Consider the following 13,406-nt stretch of genomic DNA (forward strand, 5'->3'; position numbering starts at 1 on the left):
CTGAACTTCCCCCTTCCTTCTTGGGATTGCTAGCTGTGTCATGGAATTTCATCTTAAAAAGGGACACTGTACAGTTACTTGTTCTATTAAGTAACTGTTTATCTATGGAATGAGCTAAGATATAGAAGTCTCTGATACATCCTTCAGTGAAAAATAGCAAGGTATGGGCTATATTGCACACATCTGTATATGCATGTGTTTGCATGTGTTTCATATGCCCTCTACAGCAAACCCATGCATGGTAAGTTTCGAGGAAATGGGATGTCAGGGATCTTTGTATTTTCTGTGTCATACTTTTTACATACAAATACATTGAATTTTTACATTTTACATTACAAAATTGAATTTTTACAGAGTATAAGAAAAAATGACAAGTGTGGCTTGGATCTTCACTCCCTCTGGCTGATTGCACCAAGCTGGCATTTTACTCCATGATCTGTGTGACCCATAGATATCTGTTTATGGACCCTGAAGGGAAGGGACCATTTCTTGAATTGTTTTCTAGTTCCTTCCTTGTGGAGTACTATAAAATTTACATTACAGATGTTCAGCATATTACAGATGAACCTGGGATTGAATGAATGATTCACGTTCTCTCCCAAATAACTCAGAGAGAGATCACAGGGAAGGAGAAAGGGTAGGAGGGAAGATGTGGTAGGTGGAACTTGAGAGGATATGCTCAAATTCAGGGCCCAGCTCATAAAAGACCCTTCACACTTCAGCAAGTGCTTTATTGAAGTCAGAATTCAACTGGACAAGGCTTTCACACTTTCAGGACAGACCCTGAGGTGTGTTGCTGCTAAGAGGGGTCACCCTCCCTCCTGAGAAGGTTTCCTTCCCTATTCTTCCACCCCACTCTGTTCCAGCACTTTTCCTGGGCTTTGCACATATATAATCAGTCATTCCATTACTCCTCCATTTCCTGGTAGAAATTGGAAACTTGATGTACCTTTGAGTTAATAAAATGTATTTTTTTTGAATTAGTCATAAACAACATTGTATCTTAAGTTTTGGATATGAAATTAGCACCTACTTCTACTTTTTGTGTTCACCCTTTCAAAAATGGCTCTGGATATATTTGTGTAAATCAATTCTAAGCTACTCTAGCTATCTGAGTAATCAAAGGGAGTGTATGTTTCAGTGCATAAATCCATCAAACGTTAAACTTCTTTTTTCAGCTATTTTGTAATGGAGCTTATTCTATCCAAAATTTTTACCTCTCAAGTATGCATGGAGGGGGCAGGCATAGAAGTAGGTTTCCATGTTGCTAAAATGCAGGGTATCTGCTTCAAAAAGAAAAGGGCATTTCAGTCTTCTGGGGCAGGTGACCAGAATAAATCATATACTTGGAATAATTCAATACAGTGTTCTCCTCTGTCCTTTGAGTTAAGTGCTAGGCTGATACTGTACTAATCGTGGGGGTCCGTGGACCACTGTGGCTTCATGGGAGCTGGGGCAAGGTTATTTTAAAGATACTCTCATATAGAGAGTCCCTTCAGGCTGTTGGGGGGGGTGGTTATTAATTAAAACATTAGCCTCTGTCATATTTGAGAAGTCCCTAGCCTTTTTCCATGAAGTACTTCAAGTTTTCAGGTTTGATGGGTTCCTTGATTTCAGCAGAATACAGCGTTGGGAATTGGTCGGTCCTACACACCAAATGAAGCTTATTCAAATAGTGTCCTTCTCCTAACTGGGATGAGCCAGATTCCCATGGGCCCTGGTGTTTGGGCAGGGTGTGAGAGGGAGGGCTTAAGATGTAGTGTGGAAAACAAAGCTCCAAGGCAGAGGACATGCAGAATTGGGGCCACAATTGCATGGGGAGAAGGAAGGCTAGAGAGCCCGGTGTAGACACCCAGGGTCTCCTAAGAAGTGGCTGAAATAACAGGCAAAACCTGCTCTAAGATGGTTCCTAAATTTTTAGCCTGAGAGATGAGACATATTTTCATTCGGGGTTGTGGCTGCGTGGGCTGCGTGGCTGCGTGGCTGCATAGCTGCATAGCTGTGTTGCTGCTCGGCTACTCATTAACGTTCAGCCAGAACAGGTTTTTTGTGCTTGGATGCTCTGGCTCAGGACCTCGGATTTATAGATGCCTGCATTTACCCCGCCAATGTTTCTGGGATGGGCATGGCCACTTTCACCCTCCATGGTTTTCTGTTTAAAAGCAGACTTTTAACTCTGCGGATTTGTTGTGATCCTGCATTTGGTAGTATAGCACCGATCATTTTGGAAAAGAACGATTTTCCCACATCACATTTCACAGATGCCTTTATATTGCTTTTCTAGATTGTCTGTTCAGGGTGACTTTCATGAACCGTAGGAGAAATGGCCACATGTTTGTATGATGCAGATATAAACTTATTCACAAGGAAGCCTCAATTTGGGGAGGTTACGTTTGGATTTAGAATGTTGTTTTCAAGTCATTAATGATAGAAATATAAATTGCTTTCAAATCTTGGCATTTCAAAGTGTACTCTCATATTATCTCTCTACTCCAACAGAATTTAAAAAATTAATAATATAATCAGGACACAGTGACCAGAGCTGGAAATAGCTCATGTACATTAATATTCCCAGAACATTAAACACTTGAAAATAACTCATGGGGATGACTGCTTTAGAGATTTGCTTATAATTAATACAAAATAATTCTTGGATTTTTTTTTTTTTTTTTGATGAGCTGGTTGTAATTAATGCAAAGTAGTTCTTGGGGAATGTTAACATGCTTTCCTTCCCTCTGCCTCCTTCTTAGATTTATTCCTCCATTTTGGTAAAATGCATCCTGTTTTAGCTTATTCACAGAGCTTTGCCAATATTAGCAATCTAATCTTTGAGTCCCATGGGGTAAGATGAAGGGACAAACAGTGGTCCCTTGCTTTGCTCCAAAGTGGATATGGTCAGCCTTATGCAAATGCAGGTTCAAGCCTTTCCTTCCAAGCAACAGTATTTCCTAACTCCCTCTATGGGGAAATTCTGGACACAGTATGGAAGCAAACATGTCAAAACCTACAGGGTTTTTGGAGAAAGTATACCAAGAAAGATCTAGTAACTTAAGTTTGACTTCAAGCCACAGGATTACCAACGACTGACAGCAATTGCCTAGAAATGACCCAGTCAGGGAACTTTCTTCAGGTTTATGAACCATGGCAACAAAGCACCCTTCCTTGACACCCTTTTCTTTTTAGATTTGAATCATTCCTTTTTATCTATGACATGGTTATGTTATTATGATTATTTTTCTAGTAGCATCTTTTCCTTCCTTTCCTCTATAAAGCCTCCCCCTGTCTGGGATTCGCTTAGTGCTGGTTGTCTTGTTTGTCTGTCTTGACTGTCCTTTGGGAACCCTTCTGTTCTCTCTGGTCATCTCCAATTTCTGTTTTTCTGGTCTTGACTGCCACCCAGTTTCTAGATTTTAATCTCCAACTACCTTTGGTCATTGGCTTTTGGATGTTATCTCAAACTCATGTCTTAAAAAGCTATCTTACAGTGCCTAGAAAACCTACTCCCCAGTTCTTCCAAAGCCGATATAGTTCTCCTATTCCTTATTGACCCTTTTAGTCCCCATGCCACTATTGCCACCAAGTTAAAAATCACACTTCTTTAGTGATGTGTCTGCCTTCCTCATTGCTTCCCACCACCACTTGGTTATGGCATGACCTCAGTGGCCTACTCATTGGTCTTCTGGTCTCAGTTCCCCACTGGTTGGTCCAAGAATCTCCACAATATTGACAAAAGTACATGGACTTTGGAGGTAACACATGTGTTCAAATCACTTCTTGACTTGCACTTAATTCTGTGACCTTGAACTTGTTACTTGAGTACTTGTTATTTGAGTCTTTGTTTTTGCTTATATAAAATGGAAATATCAGCATCCGCCTCGCAGAGCTGTTAGGTCTTAAATGTAAATTCAGGTGAGGTATTAAATGTAAAAAACCAAGTAAAAGCCCATTGCCAGACAGAGCAGTGCACAGTAAATGCTGCTATCATCCCAGCACAGGCTGCACTGTCAAAGTATGGAAGAGTTCCATCACCCTAGAAAGTTCTATCCTGTCCCTTCCCTAGAGGCAACTATGTTCTGATCGCAATTGACATAGACATTTTTTTTTCCAGAATCTTACAGATGTAGTCATACCACTGTGTTTATACACCTGTTTCTGGTGTCTGTCTCTCAGCATCCTTTTTGAGATTCATCCATATCATTGTGTGATTTGGTAGCTCATTTCTTTTCATTGTTGACTAGAGTCCCATTGTATGAATATGTCTTATTGTGTCTGCCCATTCTCCTCTTGATGGACACTTGGGCTATCTCTAGCTTGGGGCTATTTTGAATAAAGGTCTAATGAGTCTTTCTGTAGATAAAAGTTTTCACTTGGGTAAATATGTAAGAGTGGAATTGCTAGGTAATATACTAACTGTATATTTGAATTTATAAAAACTGCAACTATTTCCCATCAGCAGTGTATATGAGTACTGGTCACTCCACATCCTTACCAACATTTGGTGTTGTCAGGTTTTTTTTTTTTTTCATTATAATTATTTCTGTTTGTGTGTGGTGGTATCTCATTGTGATTTTAATTTGCATTTTGTTAGTGACTAATGATGTTGAACATTTTTCATGTGCTTATTGACATAGATCTTTGGTGAATGGACTGTTTAAGTTTTCTACCCATCTTTAAAATTGATTGTCTTTTTATTATTGAGTTGTAGGAACTGTTTGTGTATTCTGCATGTAAGTTCTTTATTAGATATCTATGTCGTAAATATTTAATTTTGTGATGACATTTAATTTACTGATTTTTTAAGTGATCCATACTTTTTGAGACCTTAGAAATCTTGCCTGCCTTGTGGTTACAAAAAGTTCTTCTCTTATATCTTATTCTAGAACTCTTACAGTTTTAGTTTTTATGTGCAGATCTGTGATTCATGTGAAGCTAATTTTGCATAGCATATAATGTCACCATCAAGGATCCTTTTCTCCATGTGGATACTCAGTTTTTCTACCCCCTTTTTTGGAAAAGAATTTTTTTTGGTAAAGCGTTCATTTTTTTGCAGTTTATGTGACCATGTATCTGTGGGTCCATTTCTGGACTCTGAAACTGGAAATATTGGCATGAAGTCATTTTTCTCTGTTGATGTGTACCTGTTATCTCTATTCACTGAATCAATGACCCAGTAGCAATGAGCATCCTTCGTTCTCAAATCATGGTTTCCAAATACAGTTTCTTCTTAAAAGACACCAGGGCTTCTTGAAGAAGTAGCTAATGCCTATTCCGAAACAGGAATTTTTTATTTTTTAAACCCTTCATAAAGCTTTTAAATTCATTTTATTTAATATATTTGAGGCAGGAATTCTTAAGATGAACTTGGAACATATTTTAACAGTGGCTAGGACACTTTCAAGGGGCTTTCAGTAGCCAAAGATGTAAACAAGTTGGACATTAAAAAAAAAAAAAAAGATTGAATCCACTGAAATCCATAAAATGTATCCTTTAAATATCCAGTGTATTCACAATGATGCCACAAAATGAACTCATTAGTAACTTTTGGTAGTTTCTAGCTTCTCCACCCTGTCCCCCATTAGTCACATTTGGTAATCGCTAATACTCCAAAATCACTGTTCTGAAAACTGGTAAGTGACAACAAAGAAGCATTTATTAAACACATATCCTGCCTTTCCTTTACAAACCATATTTTTTGATAACTAGATAGTTGGTAAAAGAATTTCCTTCCTTCCTTCCTTCCCCCCTCTCTTTCTGTTTCTTCCTTCTTACTTCTTTCTCCCTTCCGACTTCTTTCTTCCTTTCCTTCTTTCTCTCTCTCTTTCTTCCTTCCTCCCTCCCTCCCTCCCCTTTCCTTCCTTCCTACCTTCCTTCCTTCCTTTCTCTCTTTCGTTCTTTCTAGGAGAGACAGTGAGTGAGAGTGAAAGAGAGAGCACGAGCTGGGGGCAAGGCAGAGGGAGAAGGAAAATCAGGCTCTGCACTAAGCAGGGAGCACTATATGGGGCTTATTCTAGGACCCTGGGATCATGACCAGGGCCAAAGGCAGATGCTTAACTGACTGAGCCACTGAGGTGCCCCTAAGAAGATTCTTTTTTTTTTTTTTTAAGATTTTATTTATTTATTTGACAGAGAGAGAGAGAGATCACAAGTAAGCAGAGCAGCAGGCAGAGAGAGAGGGGGAAGCAGGCTCCCTGCTGAGCAGAGAGCCCCATGCAGGGTTCGATCCCAGGACCGTGAGATCATGACCTGAGCTGAAGGCAGAGGCTTAACCCACTGAGCCACCCAGGCCCCCAAGAAGATTCTTTATAGAAGAAAACCAGCTGAAAAAATGCAGAAGGAGTGATAGAATATGAAACTTACTGTATTGCCCTTATCTAATGAAATGTGGGAATAGATGGTGGTCCTTAGTAGGTAACATTTGATGTTGAACTTTATAATGAATGGGCTAGACTAACAATCCCTGAACCCGATCAATTTTAATATTGTTAAGTGTAGAACAGCTAGACAGTGTATCCTTCCAGATATGATGCAACAGGACATGTAGAGACCCAGCCCCCAAGTATTATTGCCCAAAAAATTGAATCTGAATTAAATGGAGTCTCTGGTCACTACAATTACCATTTTACAGAAAATACGGGGATATAGGAACAACACCACAAGAAAATCTACAGGAAAACAGCATTCTAACTTCTCCAAAAATAAATGGCATGAAAATTGCAGGCAGGGGAAAGACTGTTAGACATTAAAGGAGATGTAAGGTCTGCAACCAAATGGAATGTGTGGACCTGGTTTGTATCCTGATTTCAACAAACTAATCCTTAAAAAGACAGTTTTGAGGTATTTGAGTTTTGGAACATAGACTGCATATTGCCTATATTAAATAAGTCTCATTTTATTAAGTGGTAATAATTTTTTTTTTAAGAAATAACCTTTTTCTGTTAGACTATACTGAAGTATTTACAGGAGAAATAGGATGTCTGTTATTTGCTTTAAAATCCTAAAAATAAAAAATGGGGGTAAATTAAGCAAAGATGGGCAAAAGTGTTGAGGATTATTGAAGAAAGTGATGGGGGCTCTTTTTACAGAGTCTTGTGACTTTCTTTGTTTCCATAATAAAAAGTTTAAATGAGAAAAACGTGTATTTTGACCCTGAAGTGTAAGTTCTAGCCATGAAGAGCACTGAATATGTGGCTGAGAATAGACCACTTGACATCCTTCTAATGAGCTTGCTGGCATTATCACCGGTGTGGAGAAATATTTTGTGTCATGCTTCATTTCCAGTCTCCTATGAACACCTTCCCTGACAGCTGGTGACTTCAGTGTGTAAAGCCAGAGCTCGGCATTTGTCGCCCGCTTTTCCACACAGCAGGCTGGAAAGACTTTTCTGTCCCAGCGGGGATCCGATTATGTTCATTGTTCGCTCTCTTTCCTTGAAGACAGAATGAGGATCAGGAATATCGCTCGCTGTTGCTCACCAGCTGTTTAGTCTGAGTCAAGCCTCATGTAGAGGGACATCCGGGGTCTGCCTCCCCCTCTGAAGAGCCACGTCCTCCTCTGCTGTTCCCGTAGTTCTCACCCTTCTGCACCTTTGACCCTTGCGTGATGTGTTACAAAGTAATCCTAACCCCCCAGAGGAAAACCTCTTGCAGCATGGATTTACCAAACACTTTGTTTTAAAGTCCTTCTGCCCTGTCTGCAGCTCATGAATGCCCAAGTGCTGATTCATGGCATGGGAATGAGTGATGCTGCCTGACTCAGAGGAGAATGCCTTTTGGTGTCGTGTACATGTCATAATAATTGCTTTTCTGGGCTCTGTGTCATTGATGATATGTGCCATCAAACCTCATCATCAGTTTTGCCAGTATTTAATTCTACCTTCTCTTCAAGTATATTTATTTTCAGCCCTGTGACTTGTACCACTCTTTGCCACAAGGAGTACAACTTTGAGACCTGTATAATCTTGGTTTCTCTCTGCCTTTAGTGACAAAATTAATTACTTTTGAAGTCTAAGAATTACTCTGCACCAGTCTAGGAGAACTCAGTTGCTTTACTGAAAATGACAATGGCATTGTTTGGAAGAGATACCAAAGCTTGGATGGCTGTGCTTGGCAGAGTTTCCATCCAATTGATCATCTGAAAACTAAAGACAAGTGGATTGTTAAGACCAATAAAGTCCAGCTTACTATATAGCTCTTTACCATGCTTCCCCCCACCATCTGCTATGTAAAATATTTTATTTTAGAAGATTCGGTTTTCTAGAGCATTCAGATGACCTACCGAGGCCAAAGATCCTGTTTACTATGTTAGGTGTGTAACACTGAGTGTTGTATTTTCACCACATTCACTCTATATGAATTCAAAGAGTAATGCTACACAATAGTATCAATAAAAATGCCAATTTAAGTGTAAACAATAATGCTTCTACTTGTGAAAATGTATTTTTTGTGACCGACAACATCAAACTGAAAGTTGAAGACCAACCACAATGTTAATTTAATACCAGGTTTGCAGCAGCAAAATGTTAGAACCTGGAAATTTCTGAATATCAGATTTCTTAAAATCATAGTTGATCTTACATTTTGCCTTTTTTAAATGCATATGGAAAAAAAGATTGCCTCATTGCTTTTCTCTTCTTGAAATGACCCATTACTTGTAGATACTTGTTGATCCTTGTATCCCCTGCGTCTGCCTGTAGAGCCTGACCCGTATTGTGAATAACTGAACTTCAGAGAACCTGGGGACAGTCTGTTCATATGTAACATGTTTTCTTCCAGGGTCAGAGAAACCCTCTGCCCTTGTGAAGCCTCTTCATGTAGGATCATGTTTCTCAAAGTGTAATTTAGGGAACCCTTGCATCAAGTCACCCAGGGCGCTTACTTAACACATTCCAGGCTCTTTTTTTTTTTTTTCTTATACTACTTTATAAATTTTATTTTTTTTTAAACATATATTTTTATCCCCAGGGGTACAGGTCTGTGAATCGCCAGGTTTACACATTTCACAGCACTCACCATAGCACATACCCTCCCCATTGTCCATAACCCCACCCCACCTCTCCCAACCCCCCTCCCCCCATCAACCCTCAGTTTGTTTTGTGAGATTACACATTCCAGGCTCTTGAGCAGGTTCTGGGAGTGAGGCCTGGAAACCTGCAATTTTAGAAATGTGCCTGAGAGTATCCGGTATGAGTACCATTGAAGGACTGCTTTGGCTTTAGGCAACATAGAATACACATGCCTGCTCTGTTGGGTTTATGTGACACGTTATTTTGTAATTCACGAGACATGTTGTACCCTTCTTTTTTACCCTCAGGACTGGTCCGCCACGTCTGTGACCTGTTCACTGAAACCGCCACACTGTGCTTGGATGTGGACAATAAGAACAACAATGAGACAGCAGCCGCACTGCTCTTCTCCCTGCTCGATATTCTGCATGGCATGCTGACCTACACGTCCAGCGTTGTTCGGCTGGCTCTGCAGGTACAGGGCCTCTCCTCCCATGTCTTGAACAAACCTACACCACGTCACCCTTCCCTTTTTGTTCTCTCCTTTCTGTTCTTCCTCTACCGAGTCTTTATTTTTGAAAAAGAACATATGATTCTATAGGGAGAGGCTAGGAGATAAGGGGTGAGCAGTGTCAAGGACACAATCTGAAAGGAAAAGAAGAGAAGCCTAAGGAAACACTTGCCAAGAGGTAGTTGGGGAAGTCTCCTGGTGGAGGAGATCATTTGCCTTATAGGCTCCCTAGGGCTGGCCCAGTGGTGTACCATCTTTCCTATCTAGGGATGGCACTCCAGCTCACCCTCAACAGGATGAATTAGCTTGCACAGACAATGGATGCAAACACACATACACACACACACACACACACACACGTACGTTTGTACTCACATATACATACATGTACAACACATAAAGTTTATCACTTTCTCTTACGACCAATAACATGGAATTGCAAGACAGTTTTTGAGGATTAGGAGTATGTTCAGTGGCTACGAAAAGCCAGTTCACCCCAAAGTATAATGAATTTACTTCGCACCATATTGTAAAGAAGGAAGGGGATGTGGCTTTATTGAATACTTTCTGTGTTGGGTGTTAGGTGCCCACATGTGGCTATTTCATTTAACCAGCTGTGTCTGCTGATGCTTAGATTATGTGAAAGCATACAGCCGATATGACTGCATTGCTATATTTGAAATCCTGGTAAAATTGCAAGAGGTATATACATCAAATGGTAGCTTCCTGGCTTGGAGAGATGCAGAAGCTCAAGTTGAAACCAAGCTGTTTGATAATTTGCCAGGAGTCCTAGTAACAGAGCCAAGAATGATTCCCTAGACTCTGGTTTAGTTTCTGTTATTCATCATTCTGATAAATGGTGTCTTGTATCCCCAGTTCAGCTGGTCAAGTGTTTAGCTTGTCTAGTGTGGTTTAATAAATAATTCCAGATGCCTTAGTAAACATGATAGTTAGTGTTTAACCCAAACTTGTAAAGCCAGTAGAGGGAAGTGGCCTTCAAACTACCTGGTTGTTTTTATTTGCTCACCTATAAGAATTGCAAGCTAATAGGGCACTGTTAAGTACTCATGCAATCCTGTGTTACGGATTTCTTGCTTTTCCTCTCTTTTCTAGTGCTTTTTCCAAAGAGTGTTGTTTCTTTTTTCAGTTTTGACAGTGGTTTTAGGTAATTCTTTAAGATGCCAGTGATAGGTACTCTGCAAGATGCTTTGATGATATCAATCTATAAAAGATTATGTTTTGTATACTGTAGACAAAAAGGATCAGAAGTTTAAAAATTCCAGAACAATAGAAATCCTTTTATTACAAGTGATTTTGAGAGAGATTCAAGGATATGTAAAAGAAAACTCCTTAATACAAAATATTTTCTAATTCTGTTTTTTTAATTTTCTGGTGTACCAATAGATCACTGTGTCTAACTTTTTCATTTCTTCCACACCACTGTATATTTTACTGGTAACATCTTTCTAAATCTCCCCCTATAATACCTGCTGCATATTGCTTTTGGCCTTGACTGCCAACTTTGATCTTTATATACTATGTCAATCTGACAGAGAAAGAGTCTTTGAGACAGAATTAGGGGAAGGGGCTGGGATAAGAAATGTCATGTGTATCAAAGACACATCCTCCTAGAACAGGGAGCTAGAAGTACTTTCCAAACCTAAGGTCACTTCTTCCATTTATAAACATCCTCCAGGGGCATCTGGGTGGTTCAATCGGTTAAGCGTCTGCCTTCAGCTCAGGTCATGATCCCAGAGTCCCAGGATTGAGCCTCACATAGGGCTTCCTGCTCATCGGAGAGTGCTTCTCCCACTGCCCCTCACCCTGCTCATGCTCTCTCTTGCTTTCTCTCAAATAAATAAATAAAATCTTGGGGCACCTGGGTGACTCAGTTGGTTAAGCATCTGCTTTTGGCTGGGGTCATGATCTTGGGGTCCTGGGATTGAGCTCCGCATTGGGCTCTCTGCTCAACGGGGAGTCAGCTTCTCCATCCCCCTCTTCTTCTGTGTGCTTGCTCTCTCTCTTTCTCTCTCAAATAAATAAATGAAAAAATCTTTTAAAAAAATAAAAAACTAAAACAACAAAAAAAATCTTAAAAAAAATAAAGTAAAAAGAAAATAAATAAACATTGCACCCTGGAGATTCTTCGGCATTCAAAACCTCGTCTGCCTCTTGCAGGAATGACCACCAAGCAGCAGAAATGAGGGTTGCCAGTGTTTGAAGTGAGAAGTGCTTCGCTTTTCTTTTTCAGGGAGGAGAGTGCTGGGACATACAATTGTGTACTAGGGAGGCGGGGACCATGGGCAGGCAGGTGTTAGAATCTCCATTAGGAGTTCAGTCCCTGCCGCCAACATGCCTTATGATTCAAAATCGGTCCTGGTTTAACCTGAGGGTTGTGTGGCAGAGATGTGGAAGCAGACAAGTACGCGCTCTAGGCTCGCTGGTGTGGGATGGGCCTTGGATGCAAGTCCCAGCCACACCCCTTTCCACCTGTATGACCCTGGGCAAGTTTCTTCACCTGCCTAGTATTGGTTTCCTCATGTGCAGGGTACAAATGATAAAAACTGCTCTGCTGGGTTGTGGTGTGACTTCCATGAGATCAGAAGATCAATGTGAGTAGATGCAAATACACAGCGCTTTGTATTTACCTGGCCAAGGAAGGGTGAGCACTAAATGGTCACTGTATCATTGACAGTGAGAAGAGAAGTGCTCCCCTCACAGTGCTATTTACACAAGGCTTCCTGTGGACGGTGACTTCCTCAGGTCTGTGTCCTGGCACGTGGGAGGCTACTCAGGCCACAGTTCCTGACTAAAGTGACTCCTGGCAGGCTAACGAGATATTAATTCATGGTTTGCTTCTGCACCTAGTAGCCTGGAATAGGGCTGGGTGAGATTTCAGCAGGGATTTAGGGAGGAAGAGTGTTAGCACTCAGGGAGCTTGTGGTGTCAGAGGGAAGACCGTCACTACACAATGGCCAGGAAATCACCATCTCTTTATGTCTTTGAGCCCGCAGCTGCTGTGAGGTACAGGGCACTGCAGGATGAACGTGGAAGAGGAGAACCTAACCGAGTTTTGGGGGTCGGGAAGCCCAATTCAAATTCCAGGTCACCTGACTCTTCTGCCTGGGTCTCGACTATCATTTGTGAAGTGATGGGGGGACCTTCACCCACTGCTCTTGTGATCATGAGGCCGTTAGGCTGCTGTTTCTAGGCAGACATGCTGGTGTTGCTGACACTGGAATGTGGACAAGAGTCTCTTGAAATGATCCAGTTTGACTCCTCTGTGGTGTCCCCCTTGCTCATGCCTGTTGGCTACCCTCTGCCTGGTTGCTGAACACAAGGGAGATTTTTCTGCCATCACCCATAATCCTCCCCACGCCTCTGCCTTCCATGGCAAACCTCAGGGACATCTTGTTATCCGTGATGGGACCTTCTAACTTGTCGGTGAGACATTCAGGGCTTGGAATGATCCAGTCTCAGTGTGCATTCCAGCCTGGTCTGCCAGGCCTCCATGCTGCCCACTCCTATGCCAGACAGTCCTCTCTCGATATTTCACTCCCATGCATTTTCCTCCTATGGTTCCTGGCCCCTGAAACACCACTCTCCAAACTGTTCCCTGTAGACCTCCCTCCCACCATGGAAATGATGAAGTCTTATGTCCTTTTCTCTTGTTTTCCCCCACTACCCAAACTGTGTCTGCCTCTACTTTCACACTCTGCCTTCAGCAGTTATTTGTAAGCATGCTGTCTTTTGGAGCAGATGGTGAGACCCTACGGGGTGGGGGGAGATTGTGTCATCTGCCCATTGTGAGCACCCATGTGATGATAACTGGGGAGCACAGTGAGTGCTGAATTGGTCCAGGTGCCACTGTTGTGAGTTGTGCTCCATAATGGG

General features: G+C 41.3%; 1 protein-coding gene across 1 annotated transcript in view; it reads left to right on the top strand.

Moving 5' to 3' along the window:
* Positions 1-13,406, top strand: part of ULK4 (unc-51 like kinase 4) — a 583,110-nt gene that overhangs the window by 388,017 nt on the left and 181,687 nt on the right. The window contains exon 33 of the mRNA XM_032861108.1: positions 9,310-9,476. Within this exon, the coding sequence (XP_032716999.1) occupies positions 9,310-9,476 (167 nt within the window). The remainder of the gene's footprint in view (positions 1-9,309; positions 9,477-13,406) is intronic.

This window comes from Lontra canadensis, unplaced genomic scaffold (genome assembly GCF_010015895.1).
Source record: "Lontra canadensis isolate GAN:19392208 unplaced genomic scaffold, GSC_riverotter_1.0 scaffold20, whole genome shotgun sequence".
Taxonomy (NCBI): Eukaryota; Metazoa; Chordata; class Mammalia; order Carnivora; family Mustelidae; genus Lontra; species Lontra canadensis.